The sequence below is a fragment of the Symphalangus syndactylus genome, chromosome 23 (assembly GCF_028878055.3).
Source record: "Symphalangus syndactylus isolate Jambi chromosome 23, NHGRI_mSymSyn1-v2.1_pri, whole genome shotgun sequence".
Lineage (NCBI taxonomy): Eukaryota > Metazoa > Chordata > Mammalia > Primates > Hylobatidae > Symphalangus > Symphalangus syndactylus.
In genome coordinates, this window is record NC_072445.2 from 42,826,082 (window position 1) to 42,853,346 (window position 27,265).

At 40.5% G+C, this 27,265-nt stretch overlaps 1 protein-coding gene across 4 annotated transcripts in view; it reads right to left on the reverse strand.

The window, feature by feature from the left end:
* Positions 1 to 469: 469 nt before the first annotated feature.
* PGBD1 (piggyBac transposable element derived 1) overlaps positions 470 to 27,265 on the reverse strand; it is a 34,336-nt gene continuing 7,540 nt past the window's right edge. The window contains exons 1-7 of one of the 4 annotated variants that reach the window (XM_055263953.2): positions 23,109 to 23,567; positions 20,563 to 21,457; positions 19,096 to 19,252; positions 17,332 to 17,420; positions 7,200 to 7,329; positions 6,172 to 6,268; positions 470 to 3,438 (exon numbers count right to left, since the gene is read on the reverse strand). In XM_055263953.2, the coding sequence (XP_055119928.1) occupies positions 1,878 to 3,438; positions 6,172 to 6,268; positions 7,200 to 7,329; positions 17,332 to 17,420; positions 19,096 to 19,252; positions 20,563 to 20,958 (2,430 nt within the window). In that variant the 5' untranslated portion in view covers positions 20,959 to 21,457; positions 23,109 to 23,567 and the 3' untranslated portion in view covers positions 470 to 1,877. The other 3 variants (XM_055263950.2, XM_055263954.2, XM_063633259.1) reach the window with 3 other exon arrangements.

Below are 27,265 nucleotides of genomic sequence, written 5' to 3' on the forward strand. Positions count from 1 at the left end.
AACATCACAGAACTGTGGTCTGAATGATGGCAAAGAGGTGGAATGGTGTGAATGGATTCAAGAGATATTAGAGGTGAGTGGTAGAAGAGGGTCACAGGTAACATTTAGGTGTCTTGTTTGATAACCTGGGTGTTCAGTGATATTATTTACATAATTATGGAACCCTGGAGAAGAGAAAAGCAGATTTAGAATATGGGAGATATAAAGTGCAGCCTCTGATAACTGCCAAGTGGGGATGGCTAGAGGGCTCTAAACATCAGGGCAGACATGAAAGTGAAATACGAAGTTATTCTGTAACTATTTCCTGCCTATATTAGCAATTACTATCTGCACCACTCATCATTGAACTAAAACCTGCATTCTATTAATACCCTTTTGTGGGTAGATACTTAGACACCAGACACTTCATCATTTAAAAGTAGAAACCAACCCACCCTGGTGATGTATTTCACAAAGAATATCAGATCAATTACAGGAAATAATGAACTTATATTTTCTTTGAACATCTTGCATAGAATAGGTGAATCTGTGACTATATTACGTGCAGCTTACACTTTCACCAGTCATCCACATAATAAACATACCTGTTGAAAGAATTCAAACCTGACCACCTGCCTTCCAGCCAGGAAAGGGACTGTAAATATTAGGATATGAAAGAAAGGCAAGGAGCTGTTGTGGCTACAACCCACAGAAATGAGGTGGAGCCTGTCTTCCTACCCTCCAGACTAATCCACCAATACTAGACTTCAACACTAAGGAGTCACAGCCTGTATCATCCACTTTTCCAAGTGTTTCTCCTTCAGTTACCTATCACTGACGACCTTAAGCCTAGACATCTCCTCAGGTGATTTCAACATGGCCTTTATGTTGACTTTATGCCTATCTTTTCCTTCACTCTCCTGGTTACTTGTTATCCTGATTTGCTTCATGTTTCCTTGGTTTTCTTTACTCTTCTGACTTCTGCTGCCAACTCACACAATCACCATAGGATACATCTATCATTTCAATATTCAAAGGCACTGCTTCACCTCTGGTTTTTCTTTTATAGCACTCTCCTTCAATATCCACGCCTGACCCTTCTCACTTACATACAATCCGATCCAGTTTTACACCAATGCTAAGGTTTTTAGTCTCTTACCACCTATGTTTTGTTTAGATCATTCTTACTTCATAGGCTGTGTCACTAGTTTGAACTATGGAGTCAGCACCATTCTATGGTTACTATGACACTGCTTGCATCTTTAAAATGGCATGCTCCAGAGAATTTTTTTTAAGAGGTAGGATTTCCTTCTTTAAATGCACAAAATAGGCGGGCATGGTGGCTCATGCCTGTAATCCCAGCACTTTGGGAGGCCGAGGCAGGCAGATCACAAGGTCAAATCGAGACCATCCTGGCCAACATGGTGAAACCCTGTCTCTACTAAAAATACAAAAATTAGCTGGGCATGGCAACACGTGCCTGTAATCCCAGCTACTTGGGAGGCTGAGGCAGAAGAATCGCTTGAACTAGGGTGTCAGAGGTTGCAGTGAGCCAAGATCGTGCCACTGCACTCCAGCCTGGCCACAGAGCGAGACTGTGTCTCAAAAAATCAATAAATAAGTGCACAAAATAGTCTATTGAACAAATACATGATTTCCCATGTCTGACACAAAACGACATAGAGAAAGGTACTACAGTTCAACATTTTCACAGATAATTTTTAACATTATTTGTTACAATAGTCTTTGAAACTCTATATAAATGTCTGATTTTTTTAAAGTATTATTTAATAACTTCATTACATATATCAGATTTACTTTGGGAGGGTACAACAGCATGTACAATTATTATTTTTCTATGTCTTATTAATGTCTGCACTATGTCCATTTTATGTGCCCTAATCTGACAGATCAGCATTGTGTTCCAAGTAGAAATGTGCAACAAATCTCCGAAAATCCAAGGGGTCTAGAAAAGCACCTGGGTTACAGGCTCTGTGTAGTTGCCATGCATTGTTCATAGCCACATCAATCATGTAGCTCACCAAAATTGAGTACCATTTCTTGCTTCTTATCCTCACCCTATATTTCGAAATAATTTGATCCATTTTAGCTACACCTTCCTTGCATTCATCATACACTTTTACTATGGATGGTTGACTTATCTGAGGGATTCCTTCATTATCAGCATCACAACAGCTTACCTCATTGACTGGTTCTATGCCCACAGCATTGGAGCACAGACTGATAATGCCACCCCCATACCAACGACACAAAATTATCTCATTGTTTTCTTCTACTCGGAAATCGAAATACCCTCTCTTCATTTTTTTCATATGTTCTACATTCAGAAGGGGACATTTTTCGGTCCTGTTCTCACGAATTGTTCCTGTGGCTCTCACCCCCTTCTTCTTCAAGGCTGACAACAATTTGACACTTGTAAAGAAGCTATCAAAACACAGGTGATAGGGATACTGACCTCTCTCTAAAAGAACATTAGCGAAGTTCATCACTAGATTTCCACCTAACCCAAGATCAGGATCCTCATCTACCTTCGTAGTTGATTCTTCTTGATAGGGTTCAAACCAAACCAGATAACCCTGTGTGGTTGTACCACACCAAATTTTATAGCCAATTTTGATAGGCTTTCCATTCAGGAATTGGTCACTATCAAAGCATTCACACATTGATTTATCAAAGCAATAGTATTCTTCCAGGGGAGCATACAAGAGGAAATTTTTATTCATTTGTTTTATGAGAGGTCTCAACTTTGTAAACTTATCTTTTTGATCTAGGTGGCCATTATCTGCAAAATGCAGGTTTGAGAAGATCAATTCAAATCTGTCCCTTCTGATTGCATCTCTAACCAGGTTTTGATCGGTGTCAGAGATTTCCCAATACATTTCCCTTCTAGGATGCCTCATAAATCCACTCAAAAGTAAGACACCAAACACACACCTCATTTCCTGAACTGTGACTTCCAAGCTGACATTTTTCTGAGAAGCATAATTATTGGTTTCACTGACAATTAAGTTGAATGTTTCATCATCAAAAAATAATTCAAAAAGCTCTACTGGGTTCAACTTTTCACTCTTGAGATTCAAAAGTCCAGAATCCAGTGCTGACCAGCTTGGAAAGTTGGGTTTAATGTCTCTTTTGGCCCAAGTCTTTTCTGGGAAACATGATACTTTTAACTTCTTTTGAGCAGGCTGGATCTCAGGCTCATTATCTTTTTCCACATCTGAGTCACCAGAGAATGAGAGGCCTTGGAGCAGTTCACTCACTCGAGCTTTGTCTTTTTTTCTCCCTTTTCGGGTAATGTCTCCTGCAGCATATTCCAAGGATGAGATGTGCATCCGGGCCCACAAATCACCTGGGTGACGGTCCTTCAGAGTGTTCAAATGTGCAACTGTCCTTTCAGTAGGGATAGGAGTACTACAAGGAATCTGGGGTGCACACTCTCTAGGAAAGAAAAAAAGAACATGTTATAAAAATCCTCAATCATATTCTCTCACACATGATAAATCTGCTGAAGCTTAAATCTTTTGGGGCTTGGGGTAGGTGTGGGGGGATACTTACTTATTTCTCTTAAGTTTCCACGGGGAGGACTTTGGCTAGATTGAACATTTCTAACCTCTCTCCACCTCTCACTCACTCCTCAGGATGGAACTAACTGTTAAGCCTGGGAGAAAGAACTGAGTATCCTTGGTACACTCCTCCCTCTGTCCTCTTTAGGAGCAGGATGCAGACACCCCATGCTCCTTGGTGCCCAAGTTGCATTGAGAAGACCTGTACAGAGGGACATCTGCTACACTCCTCCTCTGCCAGTACAAGCCTATTTAGCTCTGCCTTTAAGCCGTTTTTATCCAGTCTAACTTCTGTCAGTAAGAAACTGAGGTTTCCAGAACCATCTATTTTACTCCTGTATCCCTGTCAATTGGTTCTGAATCTGAATAAGAAAAAAAGGTTATTATTTACCAGGTCTTCTGACATCTCTCACAGAATTTCTGAACATGGAAGGACTTAGTCCCTGCTAGTTCTACATTCATCTGATGGACATACTACTCTGGGGAAAAACAAATGAAACTCAACTCATTGCACTTGGACTTATTTTTATGGAGTTTACAAGGAAGTAAGCTAAAGTTACAAAGGTGAAAAGTTTTTTTTTTTTTTTTTTTTTTTTTTTTGAGACAGAGTCTAGCTCTGTCACCCAGGCTGGAGTGCAGTGGCATGATTTCAGCTCACTGCCACCTCCGCCTCCCAGGTTCAAGCAATTCTCCTGCCTCAGCCTCCCAAGTAGCTGGGACTACAGGCACGTGCCACCATGCCTAACTAATTTTTGTATTTTCAGTAGAGACAGGGTTTCACTGTGTTGGCCAGGCTGGTCTCGAACTCCTGACCTTGTGATCCACTCACCTCGGCCTCCCAAAGTGCTGGGATTACAAGCGTGAGCCACTTCACCCAGCTGAAAAGTATTATTTTACACAAAGTTTTTAATTTTTAGATATGTGCATTTAATTTATTAGTGTTCTGTTGGTAAACTAGTCAAGTTTTCAAAGACATTTAAGAAGCATGAAGAGTATATTTTAATATAATTTACACTACATACATTTCTTTACGTAAAGTGTTTATCATCCAGGGTGTCTTCAATGTCTGCATGTATTCAACACATCCATCTTAAAGTTCCCTGACATCCATAACTTCAGTGACATTCCTTGATCACACTGAGTCTTTCTACTGTTGACATCTAAACTCTAAGAACCACAGTGCGTTAAGCCCAATATTGTGAGGGAAGGAAATGGGAGTGAGAAATGGGAAAAAAGAGCTAAGAAAGTGGGGTGGAGGTGAGGGAGGGAGACTAGAAGGAGGGCAGGGGGCTAGATCTTTGATACCATGGTTAAGCTATTGCACCAAACCTGAAATAGCCTACCTTCATACTTTTTGTTATATGAATATCTTTATTCTTATAGGCACTATGAATTACCTGTTAGTTGCCTGATACTAAATGCACCTCACAGGCACAATAGCAGATTCCTATTCTCCAGTTGCATAACTCTGCTCTAAGTTACTGAACATCATTTCTCTTCCTTTAGTGGAGCCTGGCTCAGTCTTCACTAATCTTAATGCAAAATTTCACTTCACTTCTTAAGCTTTAAGACATTTCTACTTTAGCTGAGATTTAGCTCCCAGTTTCTCTAAGTTGAACAAATGTCAATAAGGAAAATTCACACCCCCTTCTCAGCTCTTTAGCCAAGTAGCACACCTTGCTTACTCTCTCTTTTCTCAAGTCTCTGAGGACCGAATGGCCTCACCAGAAGCCAACCCTCTGCTTGTGATTTCTTCCCTCTCTTTCTGCAATCCTGAGAAGCCTCGGAATGTTGGGCATCCCTGAGACTTCTCCACCTTGTTCCATTTCTTCAGAAGTTTCTTGCTTTGCATAGGAGTATCTGTTACAAGTTCATTCATTCCCACAACCAGCACGTATGAAGAACCCACCACTGTCATTCATTTCTACTCCACCAGCTAACTTTCCTTTTGACCTATACCTTGTTCAGGTCTCCTAATGGCAGTTGAAAATACAGGTTAATTTTCCCTTATCTGAAATGCTTGGGGTCAGAAGATTTTTGAATTTTGGATTTTTTTCAGATTTTGGAATATTTGCATTATACCAGTTGGGCATCCCTAACCAAAGATCCGAAATCCAAAATGCTCCAATGAGCATTTCCTTTGAGCATCACGCTGGTGCTCAAACAGCTCAGATTTTGGAACATTTCAGATTTGGAATGCTCAACCTGTACCCTGCTTGTCCTCTTCCGCTCTGACATTTCTTTCTTAAGTGTCATGGCAGCTTCATCTGTAGCCCTCACTCTTGTTAAATTATCTGCCTTCTGGCTTCTCCGCAGCTCCATAAAAATGTAAGGGAGCCCAGGGAAGGGTAATCAAGCAGGACAGACTGGATCAGGATAGGCTTCTTGGAGGAAACTGAGTATCAACTGAAGGTTTTGTATATTTATTGCATACTGAAATTTTGAATAGGTCACTTTCTTGGCATGGACCTCCTATGATCGCAGAAGTGAGTGGCAGTCGTCATATCTTATTCCAGAGAAGCAGGATTTTGACCAATTCATTTCTCTGATTCCATTCCAATTTCTTGTATCTGCAGGATTTGATTCACTGAGGACCATGGACACTCACCTGTTGGGCTTTCCTGAGGCTTCTCCACTTTGTTCCATTTCTTCAGAAGTTTCTTGCTTTGCATTAAACAATCTATCTTTAGTTACAATTTCTTCAGCTAAAATATAACATTAATGATTTAAATGTCATCTGTTACATGAATTTTGAAAAAAAAAAAAACTTCCAGGGTAGGGAATAGATGTTCCAAATCAAACAAAAAAAAATCATATTGGTGTTTCAAGGGTGCACAGTTTCAGCAATCCTACAAAATGTGGCATGGTATGGGAAAATGATAAGAAAGGTTAATTAAGGCACCAAAGCCCAGCTGGAGAGAGGGCCCAACAGGGCAGAGCACATTTCAGGAAAATTAGGCTGGGTGCTTTGGGAGGCCAAGGTGGGAGGACTGCTTCAGGCCAGGAGTTCAAGACCAGCCTGGGCAACATAGTGAGACTCCGTGTCTACAAAAAATTACCTGGGTGTAGCCCCAGCTTTTCAGAAGGCTGAGGTGGGAGGATCAATTGAGCCCAGGAGTTTGAGGCTGCAGTGAACTATCATCGTGCCACTATGCTCCAGCATGGGCAACAAAGTGAGACCCCATCTTTAAAAAAACTAAAAAAATAAAATAAACATGAACCGTAGTGTTCTTAGAGAGTGAAGATGACCTCCTCTGAGGCAAAGACAAGATCAGACAGAGGTGTTCATGGGGCTTCCAAGTATGAAGGGATATCTGAAAGACAAGTTATATGGAATCCTTGAGAGGGAAGAAAAAAGGGGAAAAGGATACAAAGGAGTCACTGAAGGAATCCGGGAACTGGAAGGCATGATCAGAGAAGATAACCACAAGAATCAGTAAGCTGATTAGCAACAGAAGAAAATGTGATTGGGAAGGATGCAAAGTGATAAGGGCTAGAAGTCTGGAGGCAGAGGCTAGAAGAAGGGAAAGGAAGGGTGTGGGTCTGTAGGAAATGTGGCCTCCCAAGGGCCAAGCCAGGGTGAGTGACGGGAAAATGAGAGTCCAGACAGGGGTCCAGTCAGAGGCCTGGCCTTACTCATCAGACTGAGGCTCGTAACTGTCTCCTGAGCTGTGTTCCCACAGAGGTTCCTCCGAGCCAGACTCAGATGTGACCACTTCTCTGCAGCAAGGGCCTGGGCTGTTTCTTCCTCAGTCTTCACCAGTGTCTAAAAAGACAAAAGAAGAAAATAGCCTCTTTGTTTTCACATGGTAAGGAATCCAGTTGTGAAGGGTGTTGAATACCACACTGTAGACCAGTAGTTGCAGCCCCTCAGGGCATTTTGTAAATTTGTGGGAACCTTTCTGATTATAACAATGAAGTCCACCACCACCTCAAGCCAATGCCATTCAGAGGGTGAGGCCAGAGATGCTAGGCATCTTGCAATATGTGGGACAGTCCTACACTACAAAGAATTCTTCCACATCCTGCAGGACTTTTGAGTGTCCTCCTGAACCAAACCTACAATCAATATAAATTAGCTACACTGAAACATAGGAATCCTGAAGAGTTTTTACAGTTTTTACTGGAAAAAAAGTCAGTAATTCAAGAAAGTTAGAGAAGGAAGCTTACGTCGATTAAAGACATTGTCACAAAAGTTGACTCACTTGGATTGTTCTACACACTATTTTACAGCATTTTCTATGTATTTGGTTGAACAGCACTTCAATATAATATTGTAGTTGTAACAAACTCAATTAAACTGACTACAAATACATAATGGAGTTTTGAGACTTAATAGACTTGGAATCTAATGTAAATGCAGAAAGCTCACTGAATTTCATGAACAAAGATTGTTTAAAAATATTTCGGCCGGGCGCGGTGGCTCACGCTTGTAATCCCAGCACTTTGGGAGGCCGAGGCGGGCGGATCACAAGGTCAGGAGATCGAGACCACGGTGAAACCCCATCTCTACTAAAAAAAAAAAAATACAAAAATTAGCCAGGCGTGGTGGCGGGCGCCTGTAGTCCCTGCTACTCGGAGAGGCTGAGGCAGGAGAATGGCGTGAACCCGGGAGGCGGAGCCTGCAGTGAGCCGAGATCGCGCCACTGCACTCCAGCCTGGGCAACAGAGCGAGACTCTGTCTCAAAAAAAAAAAAAAAAAAAAATATTTCAAAGCTAGTAATGATATGTAGCCTGGAAAAATCATACACCGAAATTATTTATTTTGGGAACTGTCTGATTTTCTATCTCTCTGACACTGTCCCAAAAGGCTACCACATGGTTTCATTAGCCTCTTGATTTTCTCTCATTTTCCAATCTACTTTCTCTTTCTTGTTGCCTGAAAAAGGATACAGTGCCAGTCTTTTAAAGAATGAATGTCTGTTTTGACAAGGAGGGGGTTTCAAGACAGAAGATGTTTTCTCTTTAACTCATCATCACCGTATCCCAAACTACAAACAGATAATTATTTTGATAATAAAAGGCAAAGCCCACCTCATTTAAACATAGGCCTACCTCAGAGATATTGCAGGTTCAGTTCCAGACCACCACTTATAAGGCAAATATCACAATAAAGCAAGTCACAGAAATTTCTTGGCTTTTGAGTGCATGTGAAAGTTATGTTTACACTATACTATGTAGTCTATTAATTGTACATAAGCATTATGTCTAAAAAAGTATATACCTTAATTTAAAAATATTTTGTTGCTAAAACATGCTAATCATCTGAGCCTTCAGAGAGTTGTAATCTTTTTGCTAGTAGAGGGGCTTCCTGCAATGTTGAAGGCTGCTGACTAATCAGTGTGGTGGTTGCTGAAGGTTTTGGTGGCTGTGGCAATTTCTTAAAACAAGACAAGAGTAACGTTGGCCACCTTGATTGACTCGTCCTTTCACAAAAGATTTGTGTAGCATGGGATGTTGTTTGATAGCATTTTACCCAGAGTAGAACTTCTTTCAAAATTGTACTCAATCATCTCAAACCGGCTGCTGCTTTATCAACTAAGTTTATGTAATATTCTAAATCCTTTGTTGTCATTTCAACAATCCTTCACCAGGAGTAGATTCAATCTCAAACTACTTTCTTTGCTCATCCATAAGAAGTAATTTATCTGTTTAAGTTTTATCATGAGATTGTAGCAATTCAGTCACATCTTCAGGTTCCAATTCTAATACTAGTCCTTTCCAACACATCTGCAGCTACATTATCCACTGAAGTCCTAAACCTCTCAAAGACAACCATGAGTGTTGGAACCAATTTCTTCCAAACTCCTGTTAATGCCGGTATTTTTACATCCTCCCTTGAATCACAAATGTTCTTAATGGCATCTAGAATGATGAATCCTTTCCAGAAGGATTTTAATTTACTTTGCCCAGATCCATCACTATCTACGGAATCACTTTCTATGGCAGCTGTAGTCTTACAAAATGTATTTCTCAAATAATAAGACTTGAAAGTCAAAAGTACTCCTTGATCCATGGGCTACAGAATGTGTATTGTATTGGCAGGCTTGAAAACATTAATTTCCTTGTACCTCTCCTTCAGAGCTCTTGTGTGACTAGGTGCTCTGTGAATAAGCAGTAATATTTTCAAAGAAATCTTTTTTTTTTTTTGAGTACTATGTCTCAACAGTAGGCTTAAAATATTCAGTAAACCATGCTGTAAACAGATGTGCTATCATCCAGGCTTTGTTGTTCCATTTCTAGAGCACGGGCAGAGTAGGTTTAGCATAATTCTTATGGACCCTAGGATTTTCAGAATGATAAATGAGCACTGGCTTCAACTTTAAAGTCACCAACTGCATAAGCCCCTAACAAGTCAGGCTGTCCTTTGAAGCTTTGAAGCCAGGCACTGACTTCTCCTCTCTAGCAATCAAAGTCCTAGATGGCATCTTATTCCAATATAAGGTTGTTTCATCTTCATTGAAAATCTGCTGTTTAGTGTAGCCACCTTCATTAGTGATTTTAGCTAGATCTGAATAACTTGCTGCAGCATCTACATCAGCACTTGTTGCTGATGCATTTTATGGAGATGGCTTCTTCCTTACACCTCACGAACCAACCTCTGCTAGCTTCCAATTATTCTTCTGTAGCTTCCTCACCTCTCTCAGCCTTCACAGAATTGAAGAGAGTAAGAGATGTGCTCTGGATTAGCCTTTGCCTTAAGGCAATGCTGTGGTTGGTGTAATCTTCTATCCAAACCACTAAAACTTTCTCCATATCAGCAAAAAGCTATTTGCTTTCTTATCATTCGTATGTTCACCAGAGTAGCACTTTTCATTTCCTTCAAGAACATTTCTTTTGCATTCACAACTTGCCTGTTTGGCACAAGAGGCCTCCTAGCTTTTGGCCTATCTCGGCTTTCAACATGCCTTCCTTACTAAGCTTAATCACTTCTAGCTTTTGATTTAACCTGAGAGGCATGTGACTCTTCCTTTCACTTGAACACATAGAGGTCACTGTAGTAGTATTATTATAAATGGCTTCATTTCAATATTATTGTGTCTCAGGACATAGCAAGGACCAAGGAAAGGAAAAGAGATGAGGGAACAGCTGATCAATGGAACAGTTAGGACACATACAATGTTTATCGATTAGGTTTGCCATCTTAAATGGGCATGGTTTGTGGCACACCAAAACAAATTCAATAGTAACATCAAAAATAACTGATCACAGATCACCATGACAGATACAATAATAAAGTTTGAAACATTTTAAGAATTACCAAAATGTGACACAGAGACACAAAGTTAGCACATGCTGCAGAAAAATGTTGCTGACAGACTTGTTCCACACAGGGTCGTCACAAACTTTCAGTACTGCAAAGCACAATAAAGTGAAACACAATAAAGTGTATCTGTAATACCATACCTCCTTATTTTCTCCCTTCATCAGTCCATCATTTGTTTTGTAACTTATATTGCTTTCCTACGGCTCAAAGTATCACAACCTCAATAGTGGAAAACAATAGAATTGTATTCTCTCATGGCTCTGGAGGCTAGAAATCCAAAATCAAGATATCAGTAGGGCCATGTTATCTTTGAAAGCTCTATGGGAGGCCCGGCGTGCTGGCTCATGCCTGTAATCCCAGCACTTTGGGAGGCCAAGGTGGGCGCATCACTAGGTCAGGAGATCCAGGCCATCCTGGCCAACATGGTGAAACCCCGTCTCTACTAGAAATATAAAAATTAGCTGGGCATGGTGGCACATGCCTGTAATCTCAGCTACTCGGGAGGCTGAGGCAGGAGAATCACTTGAACCAGGGAGTCGGAGATTGCAGTGAGCCAAGATCACACCACTGCACTCCAGCCTGGCAACAGAGCAAGACTCTGTCTCAAAAAGAAAGAAAAAGAAATAAAAGAAAAAAGAAAAGGAAAGGAAAGGAAAGGAGAGGAGAGGAGAGGAGAGGAGAGGAGAGGAGAGGAGAGGAGAGGAGAGGAGAGGAGAGAAAAGAAAAGAAAAGAAAAGAAAAGAAAAGAAAAGAAAAAAGCTCTATGGGATAATTTTCCTTGCCTCTCTCCAAGTTTTTAGTGTTTGTCAGCAATTCTTGGTGTTTCTTGGCTTGCAGATGTGTTATACAAATCTTTGCCTCAGTCATCACATGGCATTCTCCCTGTGTGTGTTTTTACTTGGGCATTTTTCTTTCTTTTTTTTAACCCCTTGGTCAATTTGCAAATATGGACTTCTTATAAGAATATGAGTCATTAGATTTAGGGCTCACCACATGAATTTTTTTTTTCTGATTTTTGTGAGGAATGTCATTGGTGTTTTGATAGTGATTACACTGAATCTGTAAATTGTTTTGGGAAGTACTGTCATTTTAATAATATAAATTCTTCTAATCCATCAGCACGGAATATCTTTCCATTGTTCTTGTGTCCTCTTCAATTTGTTCCATGAGAGTTTTAGTTTTCCTTATACAGGTCTTTCACTTTTTAGTATTTAAATTAAATGCTAATTATAAATTACAAATACTAGAAAATATAAAATACCTAGGGAATTTAAACACTAAATTTAACTTAATTTAGTGTTTAAATTTTCAGTATTTAAATTCCCTAAGTATTTTATTTTTTGTAGCTATTGTAAATGCGATTATTTTCTTGATTTCTATTTCAGATTGTTCACCATTGAAGTATATAAATGCTACTAATTTTTGAGTATTGATTTTTTATCCTGCAACTTTACTTAGTTTGTTTATCAGCACTAACAGTTTTTTTGGTGTAGTCTTCAGGTTTTTCTAGGTATAAGATTTTATCATCTGCGAACAGACTAACCTGACTTTTTGCTATCCAGTTTGGATGCCATTTATTTCTTTCTCTTGTGTAATTGCTCTGGCCAGGACTTTGGGTATTATATGGAACAACAGTGGTGACAGTGGGCATCCTTGTCTTGTTCCAGTCCTTAGAGAAAAGGCCTTCAGTTTGATGTTAGCTGTGGGTTTGTCACATATGGCCCTTATTTTGAGGTATGTTCCTTTTATATCAATTTTGACAAGGGTTTTTATCAAAAAGCAATGAATTTTATCAAATGCTTTTCAGCATCTATTGAAATAATCATATGGTTTTTGTTCCTGATTATATTGTGATATATCACATTTATTGATTTGCATATGTTGAACCATCCTTGCATCCCTGGAGTGAATCCCACTTGATTATGGTGAATGATCTTTTTAATGTGTTGTTGAATTTAGTTTGCTAGTGTTTCACTGAGAATTTTTGCACCTATGTTCATCACTGATATTGGTCTGTAGTTTTCTTTTTATGTTGTATCCTAGTCTGGTTTTGGTATCAGGGTAATGCTGGCCTCCTAGAATGAATTTGGAAGTAGTCCCTCCTCTTCAATTTTTTTTTTTTTTGAAGAGTTTGAATAGGATTAGTATCAGTTCTTTTTTTAAATGTTTGGTAGAATTCAGCAGAGAAGCCAGTAGGTCCTAGGCTTTTCTTTGATGGAAGACTTTTTATTACAGATTCTATCTTGTTACTTGTTATTGGTTTGCTGAGGTTTTCTATTTCTTCATGGTCCAATCTTGGTAGTTGGCATGCATCTAGGAATTTATCCATTTCTTCCAGGTTTTCAAATTTATTGTCATATAGTTGTTCATAATAGTCTCTAATGGTTTCTTTGTATTTCTGAAGTCTCACGTGTTATGTCTTTTTCATTTCTGATTTTATTCATTTGGGTCTTCTCCTTTTTTGTCTAGCTAAAGGCTTGATTTTGTTTACCTTTAAAAAAAATCCAACTTCTTCTTTCATTGTTCTTCTGGGGTTTTCTTGGTCTCAATTTCAGTTATTTCTGCTCTAATCTTTATTATTTGTTTCCTTCTACTAATTTTGGTTTGGTTTGTTCTTGCTTTTCTAGTTCCTTGAGGTATATCATTAGGTTGTTCATTTGATGTCTTTTTACCTTTTTGATATAGGTGTTTATTGCTATAAATTTCCTTCTTAGTACTGCTTTTGCAGTATCCCACAAATTTTGATATGTCACATTTTCTATTTTCATTAGTTTCAAGACATTTTAAAATTTCCTTCTTAATTTCTTCCCCGACAAATTAGTTGTTTAGAAGCATGCTATTTAATTTCCATGCATTTGTGTAGTTTCCAAGGTTTTTCTTGTTTTTGCTTTCTAGTTTTATTCCACTGTGATTAAAAAAGAACTTGATATGATTTATATTTTTTAAAAATTTGTTCAGATTTGATTGTGGCCTAAGATATGGTCTATTCTTATGTTCCATGTGCTGATGAAAAGAATGTGCATTCTGTAGCAGTTGGGTGACATGTTCAGTAAATATCAGTTAGGCTTATTAGATCTAGTATGTAGTTTAATTCTACTGTTTCTTTGTTGACTTTCTGTCTGGATGATGTGTCAGTTACTGAGAGTGGGGTATTAAAATCTCCTACTATTACTGTATTGCAGTCTAGCTCTCCTTTTAGATCTATTAATATTTTCCTTATATACTTGGGAGCTCTGGTGTTGCACACGTAGGTATTTATAATTGTTATATACAGCCGGGCATGGTGTCTCACTCCTGTAATCCCAGCACTTTGGGAGGTCAAGGTGGGCAGACTGCTTGAGGACAGAAGTTCAAGGCCAGCCTGGGCAACATGGCAAAAACCCAGGTCTACAAAAAATTATCCAGGGATGGTGGCACACACCTGTGGTCCCAGCTACCTGGGAGGCTGAGGTGGGAGGATCACTTGAACTTGGGAGGCAGAGGTTGCAGTGAGCTGAGATGATACCACTGCACTTCAGCCAGGGTGAAAGAGCGAGACCCTATCTCAAACAACAACAACAACAACAAAAAACCTCTGTGGCTAAGTGATTTTCTCTTACAGTATGCCTTCATTTGTTGCTATTTTTAGTGAGTTTATTATAGGTTTTTGCATTGTGGTTATCATGAGGCTTACAAAGACCTTTAGATATAATAAGTTATTTTAAAGAGATGACAACTTATCTTAGATCCCAAAAACAAGAGTAGAAACAAAGGCAGAAACATACAGAAAAAAATTATAGGCTTTAATTCCATTTCTCTAGATTTTGACTTTTCGTTGTCTAAATTTATATCTTTATATTACCTATCTCTTAACAGGTTGCTAGCTATTATTGTTTGTTTTGTTTTGTTTTAAAGATATGGTCTCACTCTGTCTCTACTCTCCAGGTAAAGCGTCAGGGTCTTACCATATTGGCCAGGCTGGTCTCAAACTCCCTTGTCTCAAGTGATCCTCCCACTTCAGCCTCCCAAAGAACTGGGTTTACAGGCATGAGCCACTGTGTCCAGTCCTATTATTGTTTTTGATAGGTATGTCTTGGGACTTCACAGTTGTGAGTATATTATATGTCACTATTACAGTAATAAAGTATTCTGGGTTTGTCCATGTACTTAGTTTTATCAGTGACTTTTATGCCTTCAAAAGTTTTCTTTATGCACATTAGTCTTCTTTCCTTTTAGATTGAATAATTCTTTAGCATTTCTTGTAAGATGTGTCTGGTGGTGGTGTACTCTCTCAGCTTTTTTTGTCTGGGAAAGACTTTCTCCTTCATATGTAAAAGATAATTCTGATGGATACAATATTCTTGAATGTCAATTTTTTTCTTGGAGTACTTTGAAAATGTCATTCCACTTTCTCCTGGCTTGTATGATTGCCATTGAGAAGTCTATTGCCAGACGAGTTGGAGCTCCTTATTTGTTTCTTTTCTCTTGCTGCTTTTAAGATCCTCCTCTTGTTCCTTGACAGTTGAGTTTGATTATTATATGCCTTGGAGTAGTCTTATTTGGGATGATTCTGTTCAGTGTTCTCAGATCTTCCTGTACCTGGACATTTATATCTTTCACAAGTTTTGTGAAGATTTTTGTAATTATTTCTCTATTTATTAAATTTGTTTTTAATTTATTTTATTTTAATTTTTTTGAGATGGAGTCTTGCTCTTGTTGCCCAGGCTGGAGTGTAATGGCATGATCTCGGCTCACTGCAACCTCCATCTCCCAGGTTCAACTGATTCTCCTGCCTCAGCCTCCCGAGCAACTGGGATTGCAGGCACCTGCCGCCACACCTGGCTACTTTTTTTTTTGTATTTTTAGTAGAGATGGGGTTTTGCCATGTAGGCCAGGCTGGTCTCGAACTCCTGACCTCGTGATCCACCTGCCTCAGCCTCCCAAAGTGTTAGGATTACAGGCGTGAGCCACCGCACCTGGACTATTCTTTTTTTTAATAGATACAGGGTCTTGCTGTGTTGCTCAGGCTGGTCTCGAACTCCTGGCCTCAGGCAATCCTCCTGCCATGGCCTCCCAAAGTTCTGGGATTACAGGTGAGAGCCACTGCACCCGGCCTATTGTTATTTCTTTGAATAAGCTTTCTATTCTTGCTCTTGCTCAGCTCCAAAAGCAGGCTGTTTAAAGGATGGCTGCCTCTAATGTGTGGTCTCCTTGCACATACTTGATTCTCCATCATTCCACTTTCTGCCATGAGCTAAAGCAGCATGAGATTCTCACCAGGTAGGCTGATGATCTTGGACTTCCCAGGTTGCAGAACTTTGAGCTAAATAAACCTCTTTTTAAAATAAATGACCCAGTCTCAGGAATTCTGTTATTAGCAACACAAAATGGACTAAGACAGAGCCTGTTTCCAAATCAGGTCACATTCACAGGTACTTGGGGTTAGGATTTTCATATATCTTTTGGAGGGACATAATTCAATTTACAATATCTAAGCCTTACTTCCATTAAGGACTCTACTTTCTCTGTCTAGTCTTGTATTATCTGACTCAATACTAGTTTCATTCCACTGTCCACCTATACCATTGCCCTTTGATTTTCTTGGGCTTCTGATCTTCTTATTCCTCCTTAATTTGAACTTACTAACTATATTTCAGTGCAAACATCTGACTATGTTGTAATTTCCTTAGTTATAATCACATCAAGCACTTGCATTTTGAAACACTACTTTTAAAACAAATAACTTTTTGTTTCTACATTATACCATTATATTACATTTAAGGGAATTATGTTGATTTTCAGAATGTGCACGAGTAGGTTTTATTTTCTAGACACTTCTTTTCAGGAAGTATTTGTTAATAACAGGAGGCACTGGGTCTGACAGAATTAAAAATCAATTAGAAGCCATAGAAGAGGACTGAGCAAGTGTCTTGAGGAAACTGATGTGGCAGCAGTATGCAAGAGGACTTAAATGAGAGACTTACTTTTTTTTTTTTGTAAATAAATGACTAGGAAAATGAATGAACCACTGATAAGAAAAAAAACCAGAGTCCATTTTGTGAAGAAGATGTTAAGTATTACCTTGGATATATAGAATTTCCATTATTATCACCAAGCATTAATTGCATATGTGCTGAATATAAAGTAATGTGAGAAAGGGCCCTTATTCTAAGGCTGGGGAGATAAACCAGAGACTTCAAAAGAGAAAATATCAGTTACTCAACATCAAATGAGTGGAGCACTTTCTGAAACCAGGAGCCTCATTCCACCCCTCACTCCCATGCCTTGAGATTTGGATGTGCCTCCTAAACAATGAAATGAGGCAATGGCATGTAATCAATACAAGCTCCTTGAATGATGCAACACACTTTGTGATATTCTGTGACAAGGTGAAGGCAGAGGGACTATGCCACCTGAATGGCTCTCAGGATGATAAGTGTGAGCCAAGAGAAGGGCAAGGAACATGGAATGAGGGAGAAAGACCACTACTGACATTCCTAGAAGTTTGGGCATCCTACTTACCTGGGACGTGACTGGGTTAAACACAGACACTGCAGCCTTGTCTCCGGGGTTTTTTTCCTGGAGATGAGCTGATCCGTGGGGAACAGGCCCTGTAGAGAGAGAAGGCAAGAGTCCTAAACGAGACATGATGGCCTTTAGCGTACCCTTTTTGGAGACCTAGCCTTTTCCCCTAAATGTTATGTTTGTTAAACATTCAAGAACTAAGACGTAGATTTTACTGTGTGAGAAAGAGCATCATAACTGCTTTCATTCTGTCAGAAATTCTAAAATTCTACAACTTTAGGGTCTCTCACCCAAAAAATGGAGTGGGATTTATGAACTCATAAGGTGCTTTACAGGCATGCACTTTTACATAAAGAAAAAATAAAAATCACAGATAAAAATAAAGGGGAGGAAGAAGCTGGTGATAAAGGAAGGATGAAGGAGAGAACACAGAGGCAAAAGAAAGGATGTGGAGAGTAGAGAGATGAGACTGATGGGAAACAGGAAAGCAGAAGAAAGGAAGACGGAGAGAGAGACAGGAAAATAAAGATATTTTAAAAAATAGAGAAGAGATGTTAGCCATGAACTAGAAAAACTGTTAGGAGGTACTGATCCCAAAGAACCACCAATAATCAAAATGGCGATGATGACTGCACAATGCCAGCCACTGTGCTGTTACTTTAAAAGATTATTTCCAATCCTCAAAATAATCAAGAAGGTCCAAATTATTGCCTCCAAAATCCTAGGCACATTCAGAAGAATCACAGCTGAGTGAAGAGTACACACAGAGATCAAACAGACAATTGTTGACTAATTGAATAACCTATTAAATGACTTGCCTAGGTCACACAGTTGGCAGTTGGCAGATGGCAGAGTAAAAAATTATCAAATGAAGAGCACCTGTGGTAATGCTAACCCAAAAATATAAAACAGAACATCACTTTTCTTTGCTCTGTTTTTCTTTGCTTCCATAATGGATCACTATGGAATCTTTTTATTGCTGTTGTTGCATTTCTAGAAGGAATAAAGTTTGCTGGAAAAAAACAGCCTTGCCCTGACACACTTTTACTATCATACGTACTTGTCCACAACACATACATACTAAATAAACCAGCTTAAAAAGCATACTGTAAAATAAAGCAGGTCTTTAAAAGTTTGTTCAGATACAGGGTTAGACAAAAAAATAAAACTTGATGTTGGTCAAAGGGTACAAACTTGCAGTTATAAGATGAGTAAGCTCGGCCGGGCACGGTGGCTCACGCTTGTAATCCCAGCACTTTGGGAGGCCGAGGCGGGCGAATCACGAGGTCAGGAGATCGAGACCACGGTGAAACCCCGTCTCTACTAAAAATATAAAAAATTAGCTGGGCGTGGTGGCGGGCGCCTATAGTCCCAGCTACTCTGGAGAGGCTGAGGCAGGAGAATGGCGTGAACCCGGGAGGTGGAGCTTGCAGTGAGCCGAGATTGCGCCACTGAACTCCAGCCTGGGCGACAGAGCGAGACTCTGTCTCAAAAAAAAAAAAAAAAAAAAAAGATGAATAAGCTCTGAAGACCTATGTACAGAATGCTGAGTATAGTTAGTAATAATGTATTGTATATTTGAAATTTCATGAGAGTAGATTTTAGGAATTCTTACCACAGACACATAAAAGGTAACTATGAGATATGTAAGTTAGCTTGTGGTAATCATTTCACAATGTATACAAACTTGAGGACAAGAAGGCTGTGCAAGTGTCAGTGGCCAGCTCCCAGTGTCCTCACTAAACTCACTCTAGCACTCACCACTCACTTCTTGGGGGTTCTCTTGAGGAAGCTGTGGAGGTTCACACTTCAGGGTGGTTACCCCAAGCAGGAGCTGCAGGCTCTGACACTCCAAAGAGACTCCTTGATATTCTGTCACCATTGGGTGCATGTCCTGTCCCTGAATATAGACAGAGGCCTGGAAACAAAAGATTTATTTTGAAAGGGCATGCATATATGGCATGCTAAGAGCCAGGCACTGTTCTATATTTTGGGGATACAGCAGCAAACAAGGCAGAAAAGACAGGCAAAGGATCCCAGCCCAGAAAAACAAAAACAACAAACAAGTGGATGTTTAAACTAGCTGTTTAAAATTTAATGAGGAACAGGATATGTACAGCACCTCAAAATGTCTCCCACAGATTACTTAGTAATTACAAAGGGGAAAATGGTAACTTTCTAGTAAAGAAATTTGACAGGTACCACCATAACCTCATCAGTAATGGGACAAATCATCACTATGCACCTCCTGAAGTAATGCACTAAGAACACACATTACCTCTGTGGTATTCTAGCCAAAATGTGCAGCCTGAATCATGAGAAAATATAGGACAAACTCAAATTGAGGGATTCTCCAAAAAAACTAGCAGTACTCTTCAAAAATAACAATGTCATGACAAAGACAGCAGCTACTCCAGATTCACAGACTAGAGATACGGCAATTAAGTGCAATATGTGATGCTGGCTTGTATCCTGAATCAGACGAAAATTATCATAAAGAACATTATTAGGATAACATGGCAAAATATGAATAAGGACTAAGGTTAGATGATAGTATCATAATTTTAATTTCCCTAAACTTGATTTTTGTATTCTGGTTATACAAAAGAATATCCTCACTCTTCAGAAATACACACCGAATGGCTGGGTGCAGTGGCTCATGCCTGTAATCCCAACACTTTGGGAGGCCAAGGCAGCATGATCACTTGAGGCCAGCAGTTCAAGATCAGCCTGGGCAATACAGTGAGACACCACCCCCTCTACAAAAAATTAAAAATAAATTAGCCAGGCATGGTGGCATGCACCTGTAGTCCCATCAACTCAGGAGCCAGAGGTGGGAGGATTGCTTGAGCCTTCCACCATTGCAGTTCAAGGCTGCAATGATGCTATGATCGTACCACTGCACTCCAGCCTGGGCAACAGTGAGGTAAAGGGATATAATGTTTGCAACTAACTCTCAAATAGTTTGAGGGAAAAAAAATACTGTATATGTGTATGTATGTGTGTGTATGGGGGGAATGCACTTCCTTGCACGAGTGTGTACACAACAATGGGACTTCATGAAACAAATGTTAACAACTGGCAAATTTGGATGAAGAGTTTACAGGAATTCTCTATTCTTCTAATACTTCTATAAATTAGAAGTTATTTCAAAATAAAAAGTTAAAAATAAGCCGACACATGTCCCCCTTTTCTTCTCCCACATCACCACATACATTCTCTTCCCACCTGTTGTCCTGTGTCTCCACTTCCTGTCTCTAGATTCTCCAGCACTGTCACTGCCTCCTCTCCACTCTCCAGAGGATATGTCTTCACACAGGGCTGGAGCTCCTTGGGCAGGATGGTCAGGAACTGCTCCAGCACCAGTAGTTCCATTATCTGTTCCTTGGTGTGCATCTCTGGTCTCAGCCATTGATGACAAAGTTCTCGGAGTTGGGCTAGAGCTTCCCGGGGTCCGTGAGCCTCCTGGTAGCAGAAGTGCCGAAAGCGCAGGCGGCAAATCTCCTGAGTGTGGGAGCTGCCCTCCTGTGAGTTGCACACCTGCTCCCAGGTGGGATCTTCCTCCTTCACTTTCACAAGGCCATCTTCATTTTCAGGAGCAGGGCCTGGCAAAGCTTCATACATGTTGAGCTTAGAGGCTAAAGCTTCACTTAGCTTGGGGTCTATATTCAGAAATAGAGATCTGAGGCATAAGAATTGATCAGCAACATGCAAATTATAAGAGCTTCCAAACTGTATGTAACCTACTTACATTTTTGTCCCCACTGTAGGTAATGCTCAAAAGCTGAGCCTGCTTGCTTCTATTATCAGTGAAGTGAATCAGAAGTATATTTTGAACTAGTACTAAAGGGCCTGAGTCCAGAGGTAATGGATGTATGACATGAGGGAAGAAGGGTTAGCAATAAGAAAGCTTGAGTAGCTTGCACTTCAGCTGGGGAGAAGGGATAATTTTACCCATTAAGGAGGCAGATGGCTGCCTTCATGGACAAATAATACAGTCTCAAAGGTCATCTATATCTGTGTAACTCTCATTGAATATTCCATTTTAAATGTAGGTGATTTTGCCACTGTTCTTGAAGGGCGACAGGCTGGTCAGAGACGACACCGGTGGCAGCCAAGAGATCTTTATTGGAGAGGTAGAGGTCAGGTCGCACGGGGGAGAGAGAGAAGAGAAGAGAAGAGAGAGAGAGAGCTGCTGGTGTGCTGGGTTTTATATCCCTTGGGCCTACGTGGGGCGGGCCCAAGGGAAGGGGGGAGATGCTTCTTTCTGATTGGCCCTCCTTTGGCAGGTTCAGACAGTGCCCGGTCAAGGAGGGGAGAAGAACCCGGAACCGGCCCCATCTTAAGGTACGGCGCCATTTTAAGGTACCCCATGTTACCTAACAGTTCTCATCAAGGGGTGGAGTCTATTTTTCCTTCCCTTGAATCTGTTCTGGCCTATGACTTGCTTTGACCAATGGAATACAGAAGAAATGACATTGTAAGAGAGAGTGCTGCTGTAGCTCTTGGCTCACTGCCATAAGACTGCCATGCTGTGAGGAAGCCCAAGCTAGCTATACAGAGGTCATGTGGATGAGAACCAAAATGCCCAAGCTAAAGCCCAGCCAGGCCTAGTGCTCAAATAATTCACCAGCTGAATGCAGCGCTATTAGTAACTACAGGTGAGACTAGTAGAACTGCCTAGTCAACCCGCATAATCCTGAGGAACAATAAGCTGAGCTTGTTTTCAGCCACTAAGTTTAGTTTTATTTTTGATGCAGCAATACATAACTGAAACAGTAGACATGCATCAAGTTCTTTTATTCCCTCTTCTCGTTTTTTCCTTTGTGATCTCCTTAGTCACACTTTCAATATATCTCTGTTCCAAGAAGACTCAAATCTTTGGCTCCAGCTTGCTTTTTGCACTCCAAACCCACATCTTGAAACGCCAGCAGCTGTGGGCCTCTCCTGCACTATAATTTCAACAGATCTCAAACTGAGATCAGAGTCCCTCAAAGCTGCATTCACTCTGTATTTCTCCATTTCTACTAGCATCACCATCATCTTCCATGCATTCAGTCTTTTAAACAGCCTCTATATACAATCAGTGAGTCATGTCAATTCTTAAAAACGCCTCTTGCAGCCATTCTTTCCTTCTTATTATTTTACTGTCATTTTCATTCACTGTTACAACAATGTTCTGTTATGGCATTCCTGCCCAACTCCCCGCTTCTATGGTCACTGGATTAATATTCCCTGAAGCACAATTGTGACGATATTCAACACACACATAAACACACACAAAAGTTTTCATTAAACTCGTTGAAGTAAATTCAAATTCCCCAGGATCTAATCTTTACTGGGTTTTGCTGACTTGTCACTCAATAAACATTTGTGGAGCATCTCATTATTTTCCAGGCATAACGCTAACTCTGGAATAAAAGCCTTGGTTCCTGCTTTCAAGAAAGCCATGGTCTTCCCAAATTCCTTATGTCACTGCCATGCTAAGTACTCAATTTTTTTCCACCCACTCTATACAGTCAGGACTGCCCTTCTAAGGGTAAATTCCCAAGGCCCAGAGCAAATGTGCTATTGTAAAACCTTCCCTGGCCACCCCTAACCCTAACATATAGACAGGAAAAGTAAGCCACACAGGTAGAGATGGGGTGTTCCCATGGAAAACTGCACCTAACTCTCATCTCCATCTCGTATTACAGATCCCCCACCCCATCCCCTCCCGGGTTCTTGAGGACAGGAGTTTATCTCTGCATAGACTCTACATGCCCGGCACGTACCTGGTATTCAACAAATACTGACGGGCTTCTTCACGAATGCACGTAAAGCACCTGAGATGCCAGCAGCCAGCACCCTCAGGCGCTCCCCTGAATGTATTTCTCTAAGATTACACCCAGCATCTAGCACCGCGCCAGGCACTGAATACCTGCGTGTCTAATTGTTGGTTAACGGACCAAAAGTTCAGGAACGCGCACAACAAAGACGTAGCTGACCTCGTGAAAAGCTCCCGAGGGAGCGCAGACGCCCGGTGCTCCCCTGTCGGGAGCGCCGGTTTCCCCAGAGCCCGGGCCGCTGGGCTGGCGGGGTTGGCGGGCGTTGCCGGCGCCTCCCGCAGCTGGGCCGCCACAAAAGCTACCCCCCGCCCCGGCCGCGCCCGCAGCCGAGTGGCGGAGTCTGGCGGGTTCCCTGCCTCTCTAGGAACACGGCCGCTCGTCTCTCTGGTTAACCGGGAGGACCCCCGCTGCCACCTCCGGCCCCGCCCAGGTCGCTCTCCCACGCCGGACCCCAGGCCCATTCGGACGGTGCAAGCACGACCCAAATTTATGTACATCATTTCGATTAAAAACCAACAGAATGTCTGCCTTCGGGGTCATCACTGGCTGGTAGGAGAGACAGATCAATAAAAAGACCATTATAGTAAGCTGTACAAATTATTTTAAGTATACATAATATATGTACAATAAAAAAGTCAAGTTGCAAAAGGACCATAAAACGAACAGTGTCCCCTCTTTAGAGCTAACTATTGTATTTTGTTCATGTTTATCTAGGACACTACCTGCCACACAGTAGCACTTAATGAACATTTTGTTTAGTGAATAAGTATTTACACATTTTAAAACACTTATGGTATCATAATGTAATTTTGCACCTTAGCTCTTTTCGGTTAAGACAGCTTGGAGATCTTCACAGATCAGCTTATTCTTTAACAGCTAAGTAATATTGTATGGGTGTTCCATAATTTACTTAACTATCCTATTGATGCATACTTAGGTTATATTTTTTCTTTAAAAGCAATGCTAGAGGGAACACCATTTAATACCTTTACGTTCTTTTAAGAATATATTTCTAGAATAAATGCCACATACTAGAACTGATCAGCCAAAGGACATGTGCATTTAAAATGTTGAAATGCAAGTTCCCTATTTTATTTTTAAGGGCACTTCTGTTTAAGAGTAAAAGGAGACTTTAGTAGAAAAATTAGTAAAGGATATGAACATTACTATACACAAAACAAGGTAAGTGACAAATTAACATGTGAAAAGATGTTCAATAGTAAAAATATAAAACACTCTTTTAAAAACAGACCCATTATTTATTCATTTACCTACTGAGTTTTGGCAATTATGAATAAAGCTGTTATAAAACACCTGTGTGCAAATTTCTGTGTAGACACTGGTTTTCAGCTCCTTTGGGTAAACACTAAGGAGGGCGATTGCTGGATCATATGGTAAGACTATGTTTAATTTTGTACGAAACTACCAAACTGTCATCCAAAGTGGCTGTATCATTTTGCATTCCCACCAGCAATGAATGAGAGCTCCTGTTGCTCCACATCCATACCAGAATTTGATGTGTCAGTGTTCTGGATTTTGGTCATTCTAATAGATGTGTAGTGGCATCTCACGGTTGTTTTAATTTGCAATTTCCCTGATGGGATATGGTGTGGAGCATCTTTTCATATGCTTATTTTCCATCTGTATATCTTCTCTAATGAGGTGTCTGTCAATGTCTTTGGCTCATGTTTGAATTGGGTTCTTTCCTTATTTCTGAGTTTTAAGAGTTCTTTCTGTATTTTGGATAACAGTCCTTTAACAGATATTTCTTTTGCTGTGGTATATGCAGACAATGGAATATTATACAGTGCTAAAAATAAGCTGGCCAGGCACGGTGGCTCAAGCCTGTAATCCCAGCACTTTGGGAGGCTAAGGGGGGTGGATGGCTTTGAGCTCAGGAGCTGGAGACTAGCCTGGGCAACACAGCAAAACCCCATCTCTAATAAAAATACAAAAAATTAGCCGGGCGTGGTGGTGTGCGCCTGTGGTCCCAGCTACTCAGAAGGCTGAGGCTGGAGAATTGCTTAAACCCAGGAGGCAAAGGTTGTAGTGAGCCAAGATCGTACCATAGCACTCCAGCCTGGGCAACAGTGAGACCTTATGTCAAAAAAAAAAAAAAAAAAGAAAAAAGAAATGAGCTATCAAGCCATGAAAAGACATGGAGAAAATTTAAATGCATATTACAAAGTGAAAGAATCCAATCTGAAAGCTTGGATGATTTCAACTGGTGTTACTGTATGATTTCAACTACAAGTTGAGTGTCCCTTATCTGAAATGCTTGGGGCCAGAAGTGCTTCCAATTTCAGATTTTGGAATATATACATAATGAAATATCTTAGGGATGAGGCCCAAGTCTAAACATGAAATTTGTTTCATATATACCTTACTCACATAGAGCTAATTTTATACAGTTTAAATAATTTTGTGCGTGAAACAAAGTCTCTTTTTTTGAGATTGAGTCTTGCTCTGTTGCCCAGACTGGAGTGCAGTGGCACAATGTTGGCTCACTGCAACCTCCGCCTCCTGGGTTCAAGCGATTCTTGTGCCTCAGCCTCCCAAGTAGCTGGGACTACAGGTGCATGCCACCACACCCGGCTAATTTTTATATTTTAGCAAAGACGGGGTTTCGCCATGTTGGCCAGGCTGGTCTCAAATGCCTGACCTCAGGTGATCCACCTGCCTTGGCCTCCCAAAGTGCTGGGATTACAGGCTTGAGCCACTGTGCCCAGCCGAAACAAAGTCTTGACTGCATTTTGTCTATGACCTGTCACATGAGGTCAGGTGTGAAATTTTTCACTTGTGGCATCATGTTGGTGCTGAAGTTTCACATTTTAATGCATTTTGGATTTTGGATTTTCAGATTAGGTGTACTCAACCTGTATACATGACATCCTGGAAAAGGCAAAACTATAAAGACTGTAGAAAGGTCAGTGGTTGCTAGGGGCTGGAAAAAGGGAGGGATGAATAATAGGTAAGGCACAGTGGATTTTTAGGGCAGTTAAACTGTAATGGTGGACAAGATATTATGTATTTGTCCAGACCCATAAAATGAACAATACCAAGAGTGAACACTAATGTAAACCATGGTCTTTGGGTGATAATATGTCAATGTAGGTTCATCAATTGTAACAAATGTCACCCTGGGAGGGGATGTCGATAATAGAGGAGGCTATACATGAATGGGAGCAGTGGGTATATGAGAAATCTTTGTATCTTCCTCTCAATTTTGCTGAGAACTTAAAACTGCTCTAAAAAATGGCCTATTAAAAAAAAGCAATCCATTTTGTACACATCAGACTGTCAAATTTTCAAAAGAAGAATTCCCAGAGTTTATGTGGGTATAGAAAATTGGGCATTATCACAGGCTGCTAACAGGGTGTACAAATTAGTGTAACTTTTCTGGAGGGCATTCTGGAAAATGCATCAAAAGCCTTAGAAAATATGCCTACCTTCTGCCTCATTGATTCTCATTATGGGAACTGAACAAAGAAAAAAATTTTGTAAGTATGCAAAGTTGTATATACAAGGATGTTCACTGAAAAATTGTTTATGGTGATCAAACTGTAAATGACGTAAATGATTAACACTGGGGACATATACCATAGAATATTGCACAGCTTATATGGAAAATTATCTTCTATGAAGACTTTTAATAAATCTGCAGGGATTTGTTTGAAACCTTTATTAGAAGGAAACAGTATTCTATGGACTCCCAAGACCAGGGTATATATGGATTGCAGAGGCTGAGGGCTGAAGTTGCCCCACTTGATTCTCTCGGAGCCCTCATGGGATTCCCACTTCAGGAGTCCGCTTCATTTTTTGTTTCTCGGTTTCTATTTGGTTTTCATCTGGCCACAAAAATTGTTCCAGTGTGCGCTTGTGTCCTCTCTCTCTTTTTCTATGTATATTTTAGACAGAGTCCTGTTCTGTTGCCCAGGCTAGACTGCAGTGGTGCAATCATGGTTCACTGCAGCCTTGATCTCCTGCACTTGAATAAGCCCCCCATCTCTGTCTCCCAAGTAGCTGGGACCACAGGTGTGCACCACCAACCTAGCTAATTTTTTAATTTTTTGTAGAGATGGGGTTTCGTCATGTTGCCCAGG